The sequence below is a fragment of the Cordyceps militaris genome (genome assembly GCF_000225605.1).
Source record: "Cordyceps militaris CM01 unplaced genomic scaffold CCM_S00003, whole genome shotgun sequence".
Lineage (NCBI taxonomy): Eukaryota > Fungi > Ascomycota > Sordariomycetes > Hypocreales > Cordycipitaceae > Cordyceps > Cordyceps militaris.
The window spans coordinates 2,541,658-2,563,070 of NW_006271971.1; the positions used below are offsets into that span (position 1 = coordinate 2,541,658).

General features: G+C 55.8%; 7 protein-coding genes across 7 annotated transcripts; 3 read left to right on the forward strand and 4 right to left on the reverse strand.

Moving 5' to 3' along the window:
* Window positions 1-1,346: 1,346 nt before the first annotated feature.
* CCM_04435 (CLN3 protein) lies at window positions 1,347-2,670 on the forward strand (the record flags this gene model as incomplete). Its single annotated transcript, XM_006669583.1, has 3 exons — window positions 1,347-1,434; window positions 1,506-1,794; window positions 1,854-2,670. The coding sequence occupies 3 exons, from the start codon at window positions 1,347-1,349 to the stop codon at window positions 2,668-2,670; spliced, it is 1,194 nt and encodes a 397-aa protein (XP_006669646.1).
* Window positions 2,671-3,101: 431 nt separating this feature from the next.
* Window positions 3,102-5,480, reverse strand: CCM_04436 (oxidoreductase domain-containing protein; the record flags this gene model as incomplete). The annotated part of the gene is made up of 1 exon (XM_006669584.1): window positions 3,102-5,480. The coding sequence occupies one exon, from the start codon at window positions 5,478-5,480 to the stop codon at window positions 3,102-3,104; it is 2,379 nt and encodes a 792-aa protein (XP_006669647.1).
* Window positions 5,481-7,334: 1,854 nt separating this feature from the next.
* On the forward strand, window positions 7,335-8,372 carry CCM_04437 (phosphoribosyl-aminoimidazole-succinocarboxamide synthase; the record flags this gene model as incomplete). Its single annotated transcript, XM_006669585.1, has 1 exon — window positions 7,335-8,372. One exon carries the CDS (start codon window positions 7,335-7,337, stop codon window positions 8,370-8,372), a length of 1,038 nt encoding a protein of 345 aa, XP_006669648.1.
* Window positions 8,373-9,633: 1,261 nt separating this feature from the next.
* Window positions 9,634-12,296, forward strand: CCM_04438 (uncharacterized protein; the record flags this gene model as incomplete). Its single annotated transcript, XM_006669586.1, has 2 exons — window positions 9,634-9,993; window positions 10,041-12,296. 2 exons carry the CDS (start codon window positions 9,634-9,636, stop codon window positions 12,294-12,296), a joined length of 2,616 nt encoding a protein of 871 aa, XP_006669649.1.
* Window positions 12,297-13,142: 846 nt separating this feature from the next.
* Window positions 13,143-17,359, reverse strand: CCM_04439 (ABC multidrug transporter; the record flags this gene model as incomplete). Its single annotated transcript, XM_006669587.1, has 3 exons — window positions 13,143-13,182; window positions 13,254-14,416; window positions 14,468-17,359. 3 exons carry the CDS (start codon window positions 17,357-17,359, stop codon window positions 13,143-13,145), a joined length of 4,095 nt encoding a protein of 1,364 aa, XP_006669650.1.
* A 740-nt stretch (window positions 17,360-18,099) lies between these two features.
* CCM_04440 (Methyltransferase type 11) lies at window positions 18,100-18,873 on the reverse strand (the record flags this gene model as incomplete). The annotated part of the gene is made up of 1 exon (XM_006669588.1): window positions 18,100-18,873. The coding sequence occupies one exon, from the start codon at window positions 18,871-18,873 to the stop codon at window positions 18,100-18,102; it is 774 nt and encodes a 257-aa protein (XP_006669651.1).
* Window positions 18,874-19,731: 858 nt separating this feature from the next.
* On the reverse strand, window positions 19,732-20,644 carry CCM_04441 (WW/Rsp5/WWP; the record flags this gene model as incomplete). Its single annotated transcript, XM_006669589.1, has 2 exons — window positions 19,732-20,507; window positions 20,566-20,644. 2 exons carry the CDS (start codon window positions 20,642-20,644, stop codon window positions 19,732-19,734), a joined length of 855 nt encoding a protein of 284 aa, XP_006669652.1.
* Window positions 20,645-21,413: the final 769 nt, after the last annotated feature.

Consider the following 21,413-nt stretch of genomic DNA (forward strand, 5'->3'; position numbering starts at 1 on the left):
AAGCTTTTTTGTTCTCTCGCGTGCTCATTTCGTCTCGGGAAGTTGAAATTAGCTAACCAAGAGCAAATCGAATCACGTACAAGAACCCAAATACTTGTCCATTTTAGCCAAGGGGAGGCAGCCGGGACATGGTGATGCGCACACGCAGCCGCAGATCAACTCTAGGCCAGATGCAGGTGTGTACACCTGGGATCTTGGCTTGCAGGGAACTAGTTTTGGTTCATGAAAGCCTGAGCTACTAATTCGTACTAGTGAGTCAATCAGCAATTAGCAATTGCCTCCCGTCGAGGCTCTCAACGCTTACACGTGCGGCAGAGGGGCCACCTCAGAGGCTCTCCACTGCGACTAGCGAGCTCCTCGCCATCTGGCCAAGACAATGCCCCCCCTGTAAAGTGAAATATCGTCCACTATCGCTGCAACCGTGGCATACATAAAACACTCTACTTTTATTTCCCTCTCATCCCCTGCAGCCTTTTCTTTTCTTGTAAAACGATGGCGGTCGTCCGGAGCGCTGTGGGGCCGTTCAGTATGGGGCCACGGAGTAATGGGGCATTGGACTCCCCGTACTGGAGCTCCGGCTTGGAGAAGCTACCCGAGGTGCGAGAATGCAGCATTTGTCAACGGGGGCACGAGAAAATGTTGAGAAGTGCCCGAGGGCTGGAGAGTATGTGACGGATCGAAAAAAGGTGGTGAATAATGATTGTTCCAGATGCGTTACTTGTCTACTATATCCCATGCACAGCGCAGTTCCAGAAGCGTTGCAGGCTACTGGTATCACTGCAGTTGCAGCAGCTGTGAGGCAGTCACGCGAGCAATGGCTTCTGGATAGCGGCAGGAAATAAGAAAAAACTCAAAAATAAGAAGCAAAAAACATCTGAAGTCAAGGCCAAACTCTGCTTCTGGCAATGCAAGGCGTGTGAGTGAACAAGACGCACCATATTTCAGCACACTTGGTGCCGTTGTACAGGTACCTCTGCCCGCTAAAACGCCAACCCTAGCAAGCTCCACCGCCCCCATCGACAGGCAGATTGGACCCATCCATCACAGCGTCCCGTGGGCCAGTCTACTGGTCACCGGCTTTCAATTCAAAGACAGCTTTGGCCCCCGTTTCTCGTCTATCAGTATAACCAAATATCCGTGGCCAACAAGCAAGCACCTGGGCCACGTTTTCGATTTCCTGTCTCGCGTGCTCTGTGCGCTTCTCCGTGAACTGTTCTCTGTACAAGCTGCCCGTCCAAGTTGCTCGCTGGCCGACCCGCAACGGTCCGCGAGCCCGTCCTCAACACCAACAGCGACATCAACGGCAAACGCCAAAACCTCAGCAACCAGCCCGACGATTTGACACCATGGTCCCGCAGAGCCATGAACGGCAGCAGGCCTTCAAGGCCCTGCGCAGCCAGAGCATCAAAATCATCACCGGCTACACCATCCTCGGTGCGCGGAACCCCCAATCCCCCAGACACAAAAAACCCTTCTCGCTAACCCACAACTCACCACCCAAACAGGCTTCTGCAACGTCGTCCTCGCCAACATCATCTTCTCCGCCAGCTACCTGCTGATCCCATACACGCGGCCCGTCGTCATCCTCATCCAGCTTGTCCCCGCGCTCGCCACGAAGCTCCTCGCGCCGCACCTCCTCGCCGCACTGCCGTGGACGCTGCGGCCCTTTCTCGTCGCCGGCTGCTGGTCGCTCGCCGTCGGCGTCACGGCCGTGACGCCGGCCAACGTGCCGGCCGTGTGGCGCGTGCTCATCACCATGCTCGCTGCCGCCACCGCCGCCGCCACCGAGGTGTCGTGCGCCGGCCACCTGCGGCACTTTGGCCGCGCCGGGCTCGCGGGTGGGGGGTCGGCAGCGGCGCCGCCGCCGTGCTCTGCGCCGTCGCGCCGCGCGTCATGACCGTCGGCGCCCGCGTCGTGCTCCGCGCCGCCGTCGGCTACGCCCACTACCTGATTGCCGCCGGCCTCGTCGCCGGCTCCATGATTCTCCGCCGCCCGCCCGTCTTCACCGCCACCACCGTCGACTGCGTCAAGTTTGACGCCCGCGCCAACGAGGACGGCGCCGGCTTTGTCGTCCACGAGCCGCCCCCGAGCGAGCCCGCCACCTGGACCGCCCGCGTCGAGCACAACCTGCGCCTGCTCGACCCGCTCGCCAAGCCCTACATCCGCTCCCTCTGCTTCGCCTTTACCCTGCAGGCCCTCGTCGCGCCGGGCATCGCCCGCGCCTACGGCCGGTCCGACGTCTTTGGCAGCTTCGAGACCTTTTATGCCGTATTCAACCTCGCCTTCCAGGCGGGTAACCTCGTGTCGCGCTCCACCATCCTGCTGATCCGCTTCCGCCACCTCTCTCGTCTCACATCTCTTCTGGCCGTGCTGGCCGCCGTGGTGCTGGTCAACGGCGTCGCCACACTCGTCTCCTCGCCCTACATCGTGCTACCTGCGCTCTTCGTCACCGGTCTCCTCGGTGGCGCCATCTACGCCAACGTGTATGCCTCCGCCCTCGAGCAAATGGCGACGGACAACCCTGCTGATGCTGAATTCGGCCTTGGCGTCATTGGTGCTGGCGAGACGGCTGGTACGCTCTGCGGCTCGCTGCTCGCTGCCCTGGCCGAGCAGAGCCTGTGCAGCGTAGATGCAGGAACCGGCACGCGGTGGTGCTACTCCAGAGCGTGAACAAAAAAAATGTATTCTTCATTTCACGGCGTTTTCAACAATACGGCATGGCATATACACATGATACCCAGTCTTTTGTATTCCTCTACTCACAATTTTACAATGTTCCAATGTTCCAAATCTAAGGCTAGTAAGATATCAACACATATTAATCAAATAATTTTATAGCTTCCATTCTACCAAGATTCATGCTAATAACCTCAACAGCCATCTAGCTAACAATCTTAGCACTTGGTGAGTAAAATCTTTCTGCCTATATGCGTGTTCAGTCTGTATATTTTTATCCCAAACCTTCGTCCTTTTATTGCGGCCATGAGACGGCCGCCCGCTAGCCACTGCTCCGACACAAACATAGTGCTTCACGAGGCTGCGCGAGCACCATTCATACTTTTGTTGTTCATAATTAGGGAATCGAAATGCCGGGTCGCGCATCAGGCTATGCCCACCTTGGATCCAAAGACGCCGACTTGTCTAGCATAGTCGCTGAACCCTGTGGCTTTGTCCGCAAACGCCGACCTTGTTCCCATGCAGATTGCCTCGACCAGTTCTTCCGCAAAGTACTGGAAGGAGATTTGCCACGGCGAGCCCTCTCGCACGCGCTGCTCCCAATGAACCTTGAGCGGCAACCATTCTCGGCCAGGGAGGCGCTGTTCCAGCAGAACAGGGCTTCCCTTTCTCTGGATAAATCGAAGCTCGTGCTCATTGTCAAGACGGAGCGTGACGGAAAATAGTTCAGTGTCTGCAGCACCGTCACAGTCCACCGAGTACTTTGTGGACAGGCCGCAGCAGCCGTTCATCTGGAAGGCCGACTCGACATCGGGAGTCTTGGTGGCTCCAGCATCTTCGGTCGGTAGCGGACCAATCGAGTTCGATGTGGACATGTCTTGCACCGAGGCCGGGGTGAGTGACGAACTCGTGAGCCATTCGATGAGATCGAGGAAATGAGTGGCCATGGCTAGCATCATGCCTCCTCCGGCGGCTTTGGAGAAGCCAGCGCTCCAATGGGTGAGCTTGGACAGCCGCCGAGTCAAGTACTGAATGTCAATGGCCAGAATGTTGCTTGGTTCTTTGGAGGCCGCCTTGAGCTGAATGAGCGGCGGGTAGAAGCGGAGAGGGTGGTTCATCAAGCGCAGCTGAGAGGAGCCTTGTGATTGATTGGCAAAATGTCGCATCGTTGCCATGTCCAAGGCAAGTGGCTTCTCGCATACAATGTCAAAGCCGCCGAGGTCAAGGGCCTCCTGGACAAGAGCAGCATGCTTATCGTGCGGAGAAGCGACAAAGAGCAGATTGGCGCCGTGAGTTGCTTGCACTTCGGCCAAAGAGACATCAATGCATGGTATACCGTGTTTGTTCCCCGCGGCCTCCGTCTTGGCACGGTCACGACCGCCGCACAATCCAACGACTTCAACTCCGCGCCTCTGCAGGGCTGGCAGAATGGTCTTGACACCATATCCCGTCCCCACTATGATGGCCTTGGGGCGCTCGATGACGTTAAAAGCTTCCAGAACCAGGTGGGCAGACCTGGCCAGGAACAATTCCTTGTTGCGATGCACAGTTTCGTTGCGCGATGTAAGGTCGAACGGCACTGTCATTCCCAGCTCTTCCGGGCGTCGGAGATAGTCGGTAATGAACATGAGAGGCAGTAACTGGACGCGCTCCATCGAGGGGTTCTCTTCATGCACGTCCGTGAGCGCTCTTGCCATCTGCGCCAATTCGTTATCAACGGAGGAAGCGCCATGGGCCTCCACTTGTGTCCGAAAGTCGACATCCTGCTCCACGATGGTGGGCGTCGACACATGCAGGCCGCGATCAAATGTGGGGAATCTCGATGAGAGTGGGTTGATGGGCAGGGCTGAGTGATCGTCTCCGTGCCAGCAGGCTTGGCCCTTGTCAAAGACGCAGTACCGGGTGGGCGAGTAGATTGTGCGGTGGATGTCGCCCGGCGACAGGAGGGTGCCCTGCTTAGCAATGTAGCAGATGGCGCGCGGTCTGCGGGCGGCCAGCTCCCGGACGACGCGCCCGCCTAGGTTGCCCCAGTAGCTGTACTTGGCACCGATGAGGCTGAAGACGAGCCCCGGGCGGAGCTCAAGCCGGACAAGACCGTAGTACTGCGCGTCTTGTCGCCCAATGACTCGCGCGGTGGGCACGAGAGAAGCAAACCGAGGGAGCAGCTCGGCGACGAAGCCGAGAATCAGAATATCGCCAGGCTCAACGCTGAGGGAGAGCTCTGTCAGTCCTGTCCAGGCCATCATGGACTGCGTGAGGTGCGGATACAGCACGCAGCGGATCGGTCCGTGATGCGAGGAGATTGCGCCGTCGTGCTGCGCGACCTCGAGGATGCTCGCATAGTGGCGGATGTAGTCTTCCCCAGGCATGATGGTGAGGAGGGCGACGATCCTCTGTGAGCCGGATTCCTGCGCCAGGAGCAGTTCCGGGCGGAGAAAATTGTAGGGCTTGTGCAGATCGTGGGTTCGCCAGACGAAGCGCTCCACCCAGTCAAAGCCACAGGCGCGGTGGTGCTTCTGCAGGTACTGAAAGGGGGCTGCGTGAAGCTCGACGGGAATCTTGAGCTGTCCCAGCCGCTCCAGGTGCTGCATCGGCAGGCGGCTAAGACAGTACTCAATCAGGGCATACGACATGGTGTGGTTGGCCACGGTCGGTCGTGCGAAGTCGACGAGCTGTCGGAGGGCCACCCCATTCGACCAGGTGCGTCGAAACGCCGGGTCAAAGGGTTGACGCAATGCATCACGGTGATTTTCCCGTTCAAAGGATGGAAATGTAGTCGGATAAGCGTTCTCGTTCATGGCCATGGTTACAGGAGGAGGATGGTGCAAGGCAAGGTTGGAGGAGATAAGGTCGGCGGCGCCACAAACCACTGGATGGCGTGTCGTGTCAAGAAGGAGGGGGCTTTTCCAATCGAAAAGGCAAAACCCTGTTTAAAAGAGTGCAAAGCCGAGTTGGACTCGCCTTGCTTGATTTAAGGCTCTGATGAAGGTTTTGAGCCAAGAACAGGGACTCGCACACCATGTACCGGGGCAAGAGGGATGGAGGCCCGGATGTCCGCATACTGACATGTACTTTGCGGAAGCAGCGAATACATGGCCACCTCAGGACAGGGCAGTGAAACGCAAGTACCTTGGTAGACAAGCAATCACATAGAAAATTTGGTACTATTCGCCACGACCCTTGCAGCTACGCTCTTTGGAGCAACGCGGCAAGTAACGAGTGTGCGGCGGTACCGCTGCAGGTGTAGATCTTATTGGAAATCAAGACATATTATACATGAGTGTGATATAATTTTATTACGTTGCATATGGCGGCTCCACGGAAAGTGTAGGTAGTGCTTAGGATGGTGACTGGCCGCAGTCTTGGACATGTGGGTGTGAAAGTAGTACATGAATATCTAATCTGTATCAAGTAATGAGTATTTCACGTAGAGACTGGGGAAAACAGAATATCGAGGAATATAATACAGAATTTTGTATAGGATTTATAGTAGATTTGATATGGTATAAATTCCTTTTATTCTTGTCCTCGGTATTGGTGGAATTGCATTCCACTAGGGCCCACGAACGGCGGACGGACGGGCCGAGCCGCTTATCCCGATGTCACTTACCCCGCCGACCGCCGCGCGATCCATAGCTCCAACGTCAAACAAGGTACAAGAGCAGATGTTTCCGGACCACGTCAGCGCCGAAATGCGCATATATGTTTCTTCGTTCGTTCCTCTGCCGATCCCTCCGATGATGAGATTTTCCTTTTTCCTAAAAAGGCAGTCCGCATGAGTTCGGCCCCAGCTCAGCACGACTCGTACATGCGGTCCCCCCTCGGGGGCTGATTTCGCATAAACACGGCAACATCGCATCACCATTGCGAGTGCCGACGGCCAGCTGAACGAGATTCCCTGGGCGACAAGATTTGATGCAGATGCTCGCGGTCTAGAACACGTCGACAGCGAGGTTTAAGACTGTTGAACCCGCCAAGCATGATTCATGCCCGCATGTTGCGGAAAGCCCGGTCGAACCACTGAGCAAGATTCCTGGCTGCAGCCTGCGGGAGGGAGCATCTAGTTACCGGATGGATATAGCAACGCACCAAGTTCATCGTGGTCTGTTGCCGCGAACCATCTTGGCGGCCTGATGTTGACACATCAGCCTTGGCATGGACAAGAACTTGGTAGACGACGTCAGCACTCTACTGCATGACGGCATACAATACATGCCGAATAATCCTCCCACTCGTAGCCGCGCGACGGCCTTGTTGGGCCGCTAGGTGCCGTGCCGTACACAAGGACAGACAGGTTGAAGCAGGGTCCGGCGGGACCGTGGATGGTGCTTGCTTGCAACGCCACCCTCGATGGCAGTAGGGGTGGCGTTGCCGGCGAGAACCCCGTCTACGCCTCTCAGCGTGACCACTGGGGTAGGCAAGCAGAGACAAAGATGCGAGACACCAAGCCAGTCTGAGTAAGCAGTGCATATATGTACATGTAAAAAGACTTGGCCGTTTCAGGACCCTACTTTCGCTCGTCACTGCCCCGTCTGTACGACTGGATTTTTGTCTGCGACTTGGCAACCAGTATCATCATTGTTCCTCGACGGCGCACATTCTCTTTAACACCATACCGTCTCGTACCACTCCTGTCAATACCAGTCGGGGCAGCAGAGATGTCTTGTCCTACCAGCGCCGGTGTCCTCCAGACTCACCAGCTCCTCAATGACAACAGCATCTTGATTCGGGATGAAATCTACGGGGAGGAGCTGGTTTCGGAGCCAGTTCTCGTAGAGCTGCTCCAGAGCGCAGAGGTTCAGCGACTTCAGGGCATCTGCCAACACGGAGTCACGGGATTCTTGGGCATCACGCCGCGTGTCACACGCCTCGAGCATTCGGTCGGTGCATTTATACTCGTGCGAAGAGTCGGTGCCGCGCTCGACGAGCAAGTCGCAGCCCTGCTCCATGACATTTCTCACACCACTCTCAGTCATGTCATTGACCACGCCCTCTCCAAGCCTGGGGAGGGAAGCTACCACGAGGTGCACAAGGCGCGGTATCTCAAGACGACGCGGCTGCCCGACATTGTCGCCAAACACGGCATCAGCCAGAAGGTTTTTGAAGAAGAGCTGTTTCCGCTGGTGGAGATGCCGTCGCCTCAACTGTGCGCCGACCGCCTCGACTACGCTCTACGCGACGCCGTCAGCTTTGGCAAGCTGGCCATGGAAGACGCACAAAAGGTTGTCTCGTCTCTCCGGGCATTTCCGAGTGCGACAACGGCCCGGCGTCTGCTCGTCCTCGACGATGCCGAGGTCGCTCTGACGCTGTCCCGCGCATACACGACGACGGACAAGGATGTCTGGTCGAACCCGGCCCACATCGACATGTACGAGCGGACGGGCCGCGTGATTGGCGAGCTGGTCGAGGCCGGCTCTGTCGAGGACAAGGTGCTGTGGCAGGTCTCGGACGCCGAGTTTTGGACGATGCTCCGCCAAGCAGCGAACCCGGAGCAGCGACGCGCCATTGAGCGGCTGGAAACGGAGGGCGTCCCAGAGGACGACGGCCTCGAGCTGCCACACTGCGCCAAGATCCGCACTCTTGACCCAGACGTCTGGCCGCGAGGGGAAAAGCAACCGGCGCCGCTGTCCATTGTGTTGCCGACGTGGGGAACGGAGCGACAGCAGTACATTCTGAGCCGCACGCAGCATCGATGATGATGGCTGTTTTTCCCCGGGGAAAGCAAGCCGTGGCGTCGTCAGGCGCCGAGACAAGAGACGACTGCAGATGGAACTAGCTGGCTAGCGGCACGGCGTCAGCTTCGAGGTCAATAATCTGTATGCAGTCAGCCCGTCTGCCCATCCTCTTGGCAGGAGGCGAGGCATCTGCACCCTCGAACCAGCTACCAGGTACAACCAGATAGTCGAAAATAAACACTCTACACCCGATTTATTCTCGGCCCATGTTTTCTCGCAAGGTGTGTACGGTATCGATCTTGCTCATAGCCATCGCCATATAGATGCTGCCATTCCTGATCCGTACCTGGATGGTACCTTGGATCCCTGCAAGTGTCCAAAGAGGGGAGCTGAAGTGTCCAACCCCCCACCACTCAAAAGTCCCCGGCGTCGGGCAGTCGAACAGTAGCTTAGAACGTGCAGACGCCGGCAGATGAAGCTAAAAAAAAGGGATTTACTGAGACTGGGGGTCTTTTGGGTATTCGTTTTTTATTTCTGGGTTAAATTCTGGGGCATTTGTAACGGTATAGTGGGCAGTGACGCAGGCGCATTATACATATACCTTGTCGTAGCTTTGCTTCCCCTGCCATGTGAAGAGCCACCGTCCACGTCACATGTCTCTTGTGCATGTCTTGGAGGATCCTCCGTACTCGGTCAGCATACATAAAAACGTTTTTTCAATCTCTCATCTCACTGCCCGTCTACATAGATCATCGTGGGCCTGTCTTGGCCCCCCCGTCTGATGGGGCAACCCGCAGCCCGCAGCTCCAAGCGGGAAGAAGGATGCCATTTTCCTGCAGCTCAGGCAGCCACAATTGTCAATGCAGGTTTTTTGATGCAGTTCAGGCAGCCACAGGACAGAAGATCTTTGTAAAAGAGGCAAGTCTGGATGGGTTCCAAAGGTTGCTGTGCGTTGCATGTGACGTTCCCCTCTCGCTAATGTGCTTGCAGGGTTGAATTACAACAGTGTCGTGCGACGACGCAAACGGGATATATTAATCAACGGGAAAGCTTCAAAGCTAGTGACCTTGCTTCTATCTCTCCGTACGCAGTTGAACTTTCTGAATCTCGGATCGATCAAGTTACCTCGGGACTGGCTGTACAAGGTTACGAGGTTACACAGTGCAGTGTTTGGCCCACCAACCCCTGTTTGTCTTGCAGGTGAAAAAGTGTCGTGATATTCACCTTCAAAACGTCACTTTCTCCCTAACACCCCCCCTCACCCCCCTCGTGTTTGCCCGTCATGTCCGAGTCAACCGCCTACACCATTATTCTCCACGGCAACGATGCGACTGGCAAGTCGACTCTTGTCCCCGCCCTAAGAGCAGCCGGCGAGGTCATCTACGCCCGCGGTGACGACGATGCCACTCTCGAAGACACCATCGTGGTGCGATCCTTCGACAAGTTCACGCTGCGGCTTGCTGACGACGACCGCGGGCCGCTGCCCCAGTCCTACACGGACAAGGATGGCGTCCAACGCCGCATCGTGCGCATCATCCTCGACGCCGACCTTGACGTCCTGCAGGCCCGGCTCGCCAAACGCCCGAGCACCGACCAATGGGAGTCGGAAAAGTCTCTCTTTTACTTCCGCGCGCGGTTCCTTGTCCGTTCTCTTCTTTCCGCATTCCAATTGGGGGCCACTGCTAACAGGGTCATCAGGAACTAGCGGCGTATCACGGCCTGCCCGTCATCAATACCGGAGAGAAGAGCCTCGATGAGACCATGGCGGAGATCATTGCGCTCGCCCGCAACCCCGAGACCCTGGCCCTCTTCTCCAAGCTTGCACTACGCACACTGACACCCGAGGACGTCGCCTCCCTGGCCGACCGCCGCGCAGTCATCGCCGGCGTCGACTATGCCAAGAGACTCGAGGACATCATTGCCGCCGAGTGCGGCGAGACGTCCCTCTTCACGCCCGAAGACGTTCGCGCCCAGTGCCTTGAAGACCCGGGCCTCGTGCATGCCCTTGTCAACCACCACGACAACCTGCACGACGCAGAGGCCCCCCTGCGCCTTCGCCAGATCGTCGAGGGCGAGTCCAAGCAAATCTACAAGGTCGAGTCGCCCCTCACCCACCACTTTGACAACCTCGTCCTCGTCTTCCTCAAGCCCACCATCTACTCGCACAGCAAGCAGGCGACGGCCGAGATTTCCGGTCTCAGCGCCGTCCGCGCAAGCGGCTCCCGCCTCTTCCTCGAAATGCTCCACCGCGCCGGCATCAGCCACACGTACCACGGCCTCAGTGCCCATGGCCTAATCTGGGCGCGCAGCACCGAGATCACCCAGATCGAGACGGTCTACAAGGAGCTCTGCGCCGGCACCGACAAGCACTCTTTCTTCGGCATGGCCGCCGACCCCAACGTCACGCTGCCCACTGGTCAGTACAAGCGCGGGCCCTACGTCCGCTTCGACTGGCGGAACCCGAACCACGTCTACAACGGTGTCAACCCGGCCACGCACCCCTTCTACCACCTCATGGAGGCATCTGTGGGCAAGAACGCTTTTTACGACAAGTACCTCACCGGCCGCGCGAAGCCGCTCGGCGACAAGTGCGTGCCCGAGGAGCTCGTCCACAGCGTGCAGGCTGTCGAGGCGTCGGTCGACTGGACCACGCGCATCTTCTTCACCATCCAGCACTACCTCCACCAGATCGGACTTGAGGTCCAGGACGGCTGCGTCATGCTCGACCCGACCGGGCGCATCATGTGGTCCGAGATCAACCAGGACTGCATGCGCATCAAGCGGCGCGAGCGGACCGAGACCACCAACGGCAGCCACCAGGGCGTCTTTGACAAGGATGTCTGGCGCGCCGGCGGCAGCTCCGTCAAGGAGGCCATCCTTGACAAGTGGACGCAGCTCAACGGGCTGCTCCGCGAGCACCTGGCCGGCCGCCCCTTTCACGAGAACGAAATGGTCGCCGCCTTTGAGCCGTACGGTATGCACGCGACCGAGGTGCTGGCGGACAAGACGCTGACGCTCACGCCGCGCTACCGGGCGCTGTACGAGCGCCTCGCCACGCATGACCGCTCCCTCCTGCGGTCCGGGGGCTCGGCCGACAAGGCGGCCTCGGAGCGCCTGCTCGCGCTCATGCAGGAGCACATCTGGCAGGCCATCGCCGCCGTGCCGCCGCTCAACGGGCACGACGAGGCCAAGCGCATGGTGCGGCTCGCCAACACGTTTGCGCGCCGCGTCGGGCTACCCCCCGCCGAGGTGAGCGCGCTCAGCGACGCCGACGCCGAGACCATTCTCGGGCGGACGGCCACGCCGCCCGGCTCCAAGGCCATTGGCGTCACGGCCAACAAGTACGCCGACAAGACGGACGAGTTTGCGCTCGCGGAGCTCGGCATCAAGCTCCTCCGCCCTACCGGCCGTTGCCTGCGCATCACGTACGAACTCGTGGATCAGGCCAAATACACAAAGGCCTTTGGCGCCGGCGTCACCGTGCACTTTGTGCCGACCCGGCCCAAGGACATGCCGGGCCTGCTCGCGCAGGGCATGCTCGACGGCGCCGTCACGTACAGCTCCGTCATGGACAACTTCCCGACCGTCGCGCGTCTCGTGGCCTCCACGCCCGACGCTGACATTTCCCTCGCCCTCATTCGTCGCCGCGGCCAGGCGATTGACCCGCACGGATGGAGCGCTGACCGGCCCGCCCGGATCGTTGCCGAGCACGGACGCATGGTCCGCGCCCACCTGGCAGGTCTCGGCGTCTCACCCACCACCTACGAGATTCAGCACGTCCTCGGATCGTCCGAGTCGTACCTGGTTAATGACCCACGCGAGACGTATCTTCTCTGCGATGCCGTCATTGCGACCGGTGGCACCATTCAAGAAAATGACTTGGACGTGTGGCAGGTTGTCAAAAATAAGGGTGAGCTCCTCGTCGGCCTTTATCAGCGTGTGTAAGGTTGGTGGAAGATGCATCAAAAGTCAATCTCGGTACATGAAAAAAAAATTGGCGTAAGATTTGCTGCACTGGTACATTTCTCGTGAGCTGCATCTTGGTGATTTTAACTGTAGTGCGTCGGCAAGGGAAAAAGAGCATCATGCAAGCCTGGTTTCTGTACATCTTGCTCAACTCACTCCCTCGTAGTTATGGCCCCAACAGTAGCAAAAATAGCAACACGGCTATGCATACTCAATCTGTCAGAGGCATGACGCTCGAGTCATTTTTGACACATGTCTGCGCCTTCCAATTCCGTAGTATCCCTGTACGTACATGGCGGCAAGATGCCCGTGCTGATTGCGTGACGATGAGCACCTTAGGCTGTCGGCTACGTAGGTAGTTGGTTGGAAAGGGCAATAGTCGCCGAATATACCCATTGTGCCGTATTCCTACACCGAGTGCCGGGAAGATCCGATGAATCTCTGGTCTGCATGTCCAACCCAACCACAACAGCGCGGCGGGAAGAAGGACCGATTGCACACGAATCGACAGAAGCCGAGTTTCGTTCTCCAGTCGTTTACAGATTTCTGCGCCTTCCAGGCCCTCCGGTGTCGCCCAAATAAGCTCCGTCATTGCATGGAGTGTGCCTGGAAGAGGGGCATGTTGTCAATTTGCTCATTCTACTACTACTCTCTACTTCCAAAGTCCGGTGCGGTGGCTTCTTCTCGCCAACCACGTAAAGCTAGCCTCGGCCGCTACCTTTTTCTAGATTGCCTTGCCCCTAAATCCACGACGCAACCGATGCGCAATGCAACAATCGAATCACATAAAACGTAGCCAGTTCTTGGCAAAGTAGAGGAATAATCTCACGACTCGGCCTTCTTGCTTGCCTTTGTTCTAAGTTTCCTATTCGGCTCCTATTAGACAGGTCGACGACAGGGGAAAGCAAGTGAACTCACATCAGTGCATATACGCACGCATAACTTGAAATGGCAAACAGCGCCACAATTCCGGCATCTCTCCAACCGTAATAGTAGTCTTTCAGGTTCAAAGTGTAAAGATAATCGCCTCCTGTCCGAAATTGGCAGACCTTGCAGTCCCGCGTAGCGCTCGGATTGACGAGGTTCGTTCTCGATCCAAGACCCTGCATGTACTCGGCGAGGTACTCGCCACATGTCTGGCCGTCCGGCGTGTTAAAAACAGCGAATTCTTCCTTTTCGCAGTGAACTGGTGCATCAAATGTTGTGAATATCAGCAGCGATCCCATGAGGTAATTGAAGGGGTCCAGGTAGTATAGCCAGTATCGCCAGACCGCTTGAATCTGCGCATAGGGAACGTAAACGCCACAAAAAAATACCAGGATTGCAATGATGAGCGGATTGATCAAAACAGCAAATATAGCGTTGGGCGTATATGCCGCAATGGCTTGGCCGATTCCTGTGTAAATGAACTCGTACATGAGTACGACGAAGAAGACGGCGCCAGCTTTGTCGCTGCCGCTAGGGAATCCGACAGTATAGTACCAGGTCATGTAGTACACGACTGCACAAACGACGAGGTAGGGAAGTTCCGAGACGATTAGTCCCGTGGCGAAAGCAGACCAGTGGTACATTTTACTCTTCTTCTCACGAGCCTCGTAGATATCGCGCCTCTCTAAGAAGAGAGGCTGTAGCTGAGCTATGACTCCCGGAGCAACGAAGATGAAGTTGAATATGGTGAAAAGATGCATTTGCAGATCGGCAACTGTATTGCCTATTTTCCAGAATGAAAAGCCATTCAAGAGGCCCGAGGTAATGTGAAGCATTAGTTTGTTGTTGATATAGTTCGTGTTACGCCAAAGTGAAGTATTATTCCTGTGCGTGACAAGCTTCAATTGTGTCCAAATAGGCGTTGCGAATTCGTGGCCGTCATCCAGGGTGGCTGGTGGTTTCGACGCGGCGTCCCTGATAAGATGGTCGAGCTCCTGGGTCATGGCAGTGTATTCTGGGCTAGCGAGCCAGACTTCGTTCCAGTCCTTGCTTCCGGAGACAACGTCAATCATATGCTCAGCCGGATTTGTATTCTGAGGACAAGGGGCTCCATTCCGACCGAAATACTCGTTAACAGTGGCGCCGTTCACGCCAACATTGCCGAAATAAACCTGAGTACATCCATTAGCAATTTTCTACCGAAATGAAAAAGCAATACTTGCAGTTTTGCCTCCCTTAGCTAAGAGAAGTAACGTGTCAAATTGAGCAAACAGTGAAGCCGAGGGCTGATGGATGGTGACAAGGACAGCCTGTCCAACATCCGCAAGTTTCCTTAAAAACCGAACAATGTTAAACGCAGCCTGTCCATCTAGTCCACTTGTGGGCTCGTCGAGAAAAATCAAGATGCTTGGCTTAGATACAAGTTCAACGCCGATAGTAAGTCGTTTGCGCTGCTCCACTGAGAGGCCAGCAGCAGTTGTACCGATGAGAGTGTTTTCAATGTCGTGCATTTCGAGTAAGTCGATGATAGTGTCGACATACTTCAACTTGTTCTCCACTGACGTATCTCTGCTCTGTCTCAACAAAGCCGAAAACTCCAGGGCCTCTCGAACCGTGGCAAGTGGCTCGTGGACATCGAGTTGCTCGCAGTACCCTGCAGAGCGCTGAAAGGAGACAGGAAGATCTCTCCCATCAACCAAGATGCTGCCCTTGATTATACCTTCCGTCTTGCGTTGAGCAAGCACGTCTAATAGAGTTGTCTTGCCTGCTCCTGACGAGCCCATTAATGCGCCGAGCATGCCGGGTTTGACCCAGCCCTGAACATGATCTAGGAGAACGCGGTCTCCCGATGGAGTCTTCACGGTATAGGTGAGACCCTTCCACGTGAAGACTGACGTATTGCGTATTAATTGAGAATCGATTTTGGAGGGTCCGTCGGTAGAGGTTTCTTGTTTATCACCAATGGGTGAAATTCCACTTCGATTCCTTGAGTCGTGAGAGTCGGGTCCGGATCCAACTTCTTCGTCCACGGCTGTGTGCATCGTTTTATTTGCCTTTTCGCGGGGAACAACCAAGTAACCGCTATTTCCAGATACTTGGCTCCAGTTACTAGTAAAGTAAACAGTAAGAATGACGAACAAGGCCCACCATACCCAAACGATGGCAAAGTTGCGCCAGACATGAGCGTGACTATATGACAGGCCTTGCAGGTACTGGTCGCCAGTGATGACAGAAGCACCCATGGGAGCGCCTCGAATTCCGGCGCACGCTTGAAATTCCGAGTTATTGTAGCCAGGGCCATTTGGGACCAAATTGTTGTTGACACAAGGTATCAGCTGTCCGTGGAACTCGTTGCTGAGGACTGCCTCGTAACCGTAAGCCAATGGGTTAATCCAGAATATCCAGCCGAGCCACGGATGCATTCTAGATTTCGGAATCAAGAAGCCGGTGTACATGATGAGCGCTGACATCAGAAATCCCGTCACTTTGATGGCGGCATCAAAGCTCGAGAAGGCGGCACCGATGGCACGAAACAAGGCCGTCATACACATTGTCACAGAGATTGTAATGATCCAATACGTCAAGAAAGCCTCGCCGGTTGGTTTGAGACCAGTCATCCAATAGACTGGTAACGCGAATAGCGTGACTTGCATGGCGATGAGTGGTATATCGGCGGCGATTTGGGCGAAGCAGTAGGCGGCCGGGTGATAGAGGGCGAAGCCACGGTGCTTTGCTAAAACTGGGCGTGCTGCAAAGGAACCGGTGACCTCGCTCATGGAAAGTAGTGCATTCAGTAATACGGCGAAGAACAGAGAACCACTTTTGAAAGCTAGCCCCGAAGAATCGTGGGGAGCATTGTAGAATAAAGAGCCACTGATGAGAGCTTGGACGAAGTTCAAGCATTGTGGAATGAGAAATGTTGCTTTGTCACTCCATAGTAGCTGGTACTGTCTGATAATTGCGGATTTGACTTGGGTATAGAAGCTGACAGTGAGCGGCGAGCCCGCTGGAAGGCCGGGGTGTTTCTCCAAGTGAACGGCTTCTTTAAATTCTTTCGTCGCTTCAGCCGCCTGCGGCGAGTTTGGATAGTTGTATTCCAATGCCATTGTGCGCTTCAGCTGTGTCTTTTCGTAATGTGAGCGAAGTTCATTGGCGTTGCGAGGAAATCGATTCTCCATATCAGGTCTAACCTGTCGCTCGGTAGGAACAGTGACGCTGGTCAGGTAATCGGCGATGTTTGCTCCATCGGTGTAAAGAAATCCCATCTCTTCCATGAAAGGTTTTGCTTGATGCATTGGGCCGTAGAAGGTCTGTTTTCCTTCATCTAGGACGAGAACCTTGTCGAAGAGATCGTAGATGCCGTTGCCTGCCTGGTAAAGTGTCACGATAGAGCTCAGACCGAGAACGTCAGTCATTGATCTCATGCACCGCACGTACTCCAGGGCAGTCGAGGCATCGAGGCCCCTGGTAGAGTTGTCCCAACAGAAGACGGAGCCTCTTGTTGCCATGGTCTCGATGATGGAGACACGCTTTCTCTCGCCGCCCGAGACGCCACGAACGAACTCATTTCCAACCCTGGTGTCGCCAGTGTGCTCAATTCCCATGGCGCGCAGGAGGAAATCACGATTGGTCTTTTGAAATTCCTCGGGGTTGGTCAAATTGGTGGGGAGGTGGTGTGGCACCTTCATGCGGGTGGCAAAGTCGATGGTTTGTTGCACCGTCAGGGTCGGAAAAAACAATTCCTCCTCAGTGTTCATGACAATCTGCCCTCGATACTGTTTTGCCTCGTCGGCAGTCATTGATCCATACCAGACTTCACCAGTGACTTTGGTGTAGCCTAGTCTCCGGTTGGCTAGTACCTTGAGGAGGGAGGTGCAGCCTGCTCCTGGTCGCCCGAGGACCAAGAGCATCTCTCCCGGCTTCACACAGCCATGACTATTGTCGACGATAGTTTTAAGCAGGGGTTTTGCTCGGCTTTCTTTGACACGTGAGGGAATGTTGAATTGACTGGCCACATTCTCGTGAAATGCTGCGTCCTTGCCGATGCCCTTGACAGTTAGGTCATGCCAGGTGATGCCGAGTCGTTTCTCTTTGTCCGGCTGCTGCTCAGTCATTTTTACCATGATTGCCAGCTTTCAATGCTGAGCGTTTCTGGCAACATGCAGGCCTCGAAGTCGTCTGGAACTTCGTTGGGTCGTTTGCGGGTGCGGCCGCTAAAATAGAGGATGAAGGACGGGAAGAAGTCCCACTTGGTCGATCTTTTTCTTTTGGGCAGTGGCGGGAGCCGACGCCTCCTTCGGCCCACCGGCTCCGCTGCCCAGCTTGTCAGACAACTAATTTATTTTTTTCAAATGAACGAGCAGGATGCAACGCACTGACGCTGTAATATGTCGCTGACAGCTGGCTTACAAGAAACATTTGGCTGCCGTCTGGAGATACCGAGTCATTTCTATATTTTGGAGTTCCAACGTTCAATGGTACATGATATACGATGCGAACCAGGATAATAAGCCATTTATTACATACCTTTCCCTCTATCAAACAACCTTTTTTTGTTGCTGTTGTATACAAATTCTACAACTACATTTTTAATCGAAAGGTATAATAATCAAAGGTCTTTGGATCCTATCGAATTTTTGCCTGACGGATACAGTGCCTGGGTACGCCGCGCGGAGTACCTAGTACTCCCTAACTACTGGGTACCCCGTCTGTCTGTTGTAAACATCTCCCGTGCCAAGCAACTCATTACGAGTCACGGATACGTATACAGGTATATTAATCGGAAGCAGTTATTTTCCTACTAGGTACAACCCCTGCCCAACAGATACCCTAGTTCTAGCACCAACTATCTTCTTCACAGGCGTTTTCTGAGACCCATCATCAGAAAAAGTGGTCGCAGCAATTCCTCCTCGCTAAACTCGCCAGCTTCCGCCTCTTCCTTGGTCGGGAGCAGCTCAATCAACCCCGTCAGGTCAAACCCAGCACCGAGGAATGCATCCAAGTAGCCCTGCACCGTCCGGTGCTGCTTGCGCAGGCCCGGCGCCAGCCAGTCCACCACCCGCTCGCCCTCGTCCCAGTAGTCACTAAAATTCCACGACCGCTCCCCCGTCGCCGCGTCCGCCACCACGCGCGGCCGCCGCGGCGCCGTGTACACGGGATGCTCGACATTGACCGCAAACACGGCGCCCGGGCGGAGCGCCCGGTGCACCGCGGCGACGAGCGCGCCCAGGCCCGCCAGGTAGTGCAGCGCCAGCGAACTAAACGCCAAGTCGTACGTCTGGCCGGCGACGATTCCCGCCGCCGGGTCCGCGTCGAGGTCCGCGATGCGGTAGTCAATCCTGGCCGCGTAGGATGCGTCGTCGCCGTTGAGGCCGCGCGCCTTGGCGATCATGTTGTGGGAAATGTCGACGGCCGTCACGGACGCGGCGCCGTGGTCTACGGCCCACCGCGCGAACCACCCCGAGCCGCACCCGACATCGAGGATGTGGAAGCCGGCGACGGACGCGGGTAAGAGGGTGCGAAGGCGCTTCCACAGGACGTCGTTGTCGAGATCCTTGCGCCCGGACCGGTCAATGATTTCCGAGTAGGCAGTGAAGAAATCCTGCCTGTCGTAGATGTTTTGTGACATGGTGGATAATAGCCAGCTGCGATCAAAATCAGGTTATGAGTAGATTCCTGCACTGCATTTCCTCGGCTTTGTTTATGTAGATGGGAGACTTCTCGGTTTCCACTCATTCAGCCGTTACGCTTGTTGTAGGGTATGAACAGACTAAATTCTTTCCTATTTAGGCCAAGGCCCCTTTTCTAATTGATTCGATGGAAACGAGTTGACTCACAGATAAACTCTCGCAAATGAAGCTCTTCTTCGACTTATGCAAACAGACAGAAACTGCGCAGAAATGAGTGTGGGTGGCCAGCCTGCGCCCCTTGCATGAGTCACTGAGCTTCCGCGGCATGCGATAAAACCGATGCCGATCTATCGTGTGGTAGCACAGCAAATTTTCCGCAATTTACTTCTCCAATCCAACTCCTGAGCTCGAGCTTCGCTGCGAAGTTTCCTCCTCAACCCGACCGCACTGCTTGTTCCTGGTATAGGGTGGGATGCTTGGGAGAGCCCAAGCTAAATGCACCCTCTTCCGGTGAGCTGCGCTTAAATCTCACAGGCAGTTTGCAAGAACAATGGCTTCTCATCCAACAAAAAGAAAAGCCTTAAACAACTTGCATGGGTGGAGCAGTAACCTTTGAATGCACACGCCCGGTTCTCCCTGCTGCCGCGTGGTCCTGCCACTGTCCATTACTTGCAATGTAATTTATTAGCAAATCCCTTTACTGTATATAAGCTCATAGCTCAATTTCGCTGCTAGTAGTAGTCTTCGTTACCACCATAGACGCCATCGTACTCCCAGTAGTCGTCTTCGCCACCACCATAGACGCCATCGTACTCCCAGCAGCCATCGTCGTCACCACCGCGGACGCAGTCATACACCTAGTAGTCATCGTCACCATAGGTCTCCTCGTACGCCTCCTCGTACTCCTCCCGCGCCTCCTCCAGCTCCTCCTGGTCACTGCTGCTCGCCGATGAGCTAGCTGCGTCACGCAGAGCCTCTTCGTACCGCTCTCTCGCTTCCTCAACCTCTTCCCGGTCGCTCGACGACACCGAGTCGCCATCAATGTCGTGAGCGGGCAGGACTGCAGGCACATAAGCCGCTTCCTCCCAGCGATCCTCGGTTCTCTCCACTCTCTCCTCGACCCTGTCTTCGGTCCTATTCTCGAGCCGGTCGAGCCGGCCCTCAACACTGTCCACCTTGTCCTCGATCGCATCTTCCGCCTTACCAAAGAGATACGAGCCGGCGGCACCGGCGGCTAAGCCTGCGACAGCGCCCACGGCTAGGCCGCCGGCCATCCCCATTCCGCCCCCGCTGCCCTTGGTATTGCCAGGAGGGGGGCCTGGCGGCGCACCGTACTGGCCGTACTGCTGCTGTTGCGGCTGAGGCGTATCGTAGCCACGGTTATCACTGCCTGGCTCAGAGGGTGCATAGTAGCCGGGAGCCTCCCACTGCGTCTCGCGCGTCGACTCATTGACGTAGTACCAGCGTTGGTTCTGGTTGTCGAAAAAGGGCCGCCAGTCACGCGGGATTGGAGGCTTGTCCTGGGGCGGCTGGTACGGCGGTGCGGGCGGCGGCGAACCATACTGGTCCTGTGGCGGCGGAGAGCTGTATTGTGAGGGCGGCGGCTGCTGCTGGTATCCGTAACCTTGTTGCGCTGAGGGGGGTGCCTTGTGAGCAACATGCTCGAGTTTCGTTTGTCGGGGTCTACTCACGAGGGGGGTATTGGCCGTTGTTGGGTCCCAGGCCCATGTTGCCAAAATTTTGGGAAAGATGATCTTGATACGCAGCCATGGCGGTGTATATACGGCGATGCCTTGCAAAATGCCTCAAAGCGTAAGAGCGCGGCTACTGCAGCTCGGGGTGGTAGCTTGGGCTGTGAGGGGTCGAGGTTGGCGAGAATGGCAGCTTGTTTGTGTTTTGTGTAAGAGAAAACGCCAAGGACAGCTTCGTTGAACATCCAACAACGGGCCCAATTTTGCCCAGAACGGGCCGCTCGGGATCCTGAAGCAGGGCGCGCTATTTTTTTTTTCAGGGTCCCTTTCGTTTGATGCGTGACACTACGACGCAATGCTAGGCGTGCAGCAGCTGTGTCATTCTGACTGGGGTCAGATGTGGGTGAAGGCGAATTAACTCGCTAGTTATTGGGTTTTGTGGCGGAGGCCTCAAAGGAGCGGGCGAGTGATTCGTACGACCTACTTTTCGGCCAGGGAGCGGATAACTAGGTACCTAGGTAGGTAACCAAACAACAATAGAGATGAAAGAATCATGTATGTATTGATTCATCTCAGAGGGGCAAGGCCTGCGGATCCCTGCCGAGAATCCCGTTTCGCCTGGAATTCTGCTTCGCCAATTCCGTGGATGCCTCTGAGGCCGAGGTTACAAAGACGTGGGCAAAACTCTTGGCGAAGGATAGGGGGCTAGAGAGTGTTCATAAAGGATACTCTGAAACTTGTATTTTGAACACAGTTATCCTTCGTCCTATATCTGATTCATCTTCACTAGTCGTCCCGTCTGTCACCAGCGAAGCGGAGTACCCTGTCATAGCCGGTCTGACTAACTA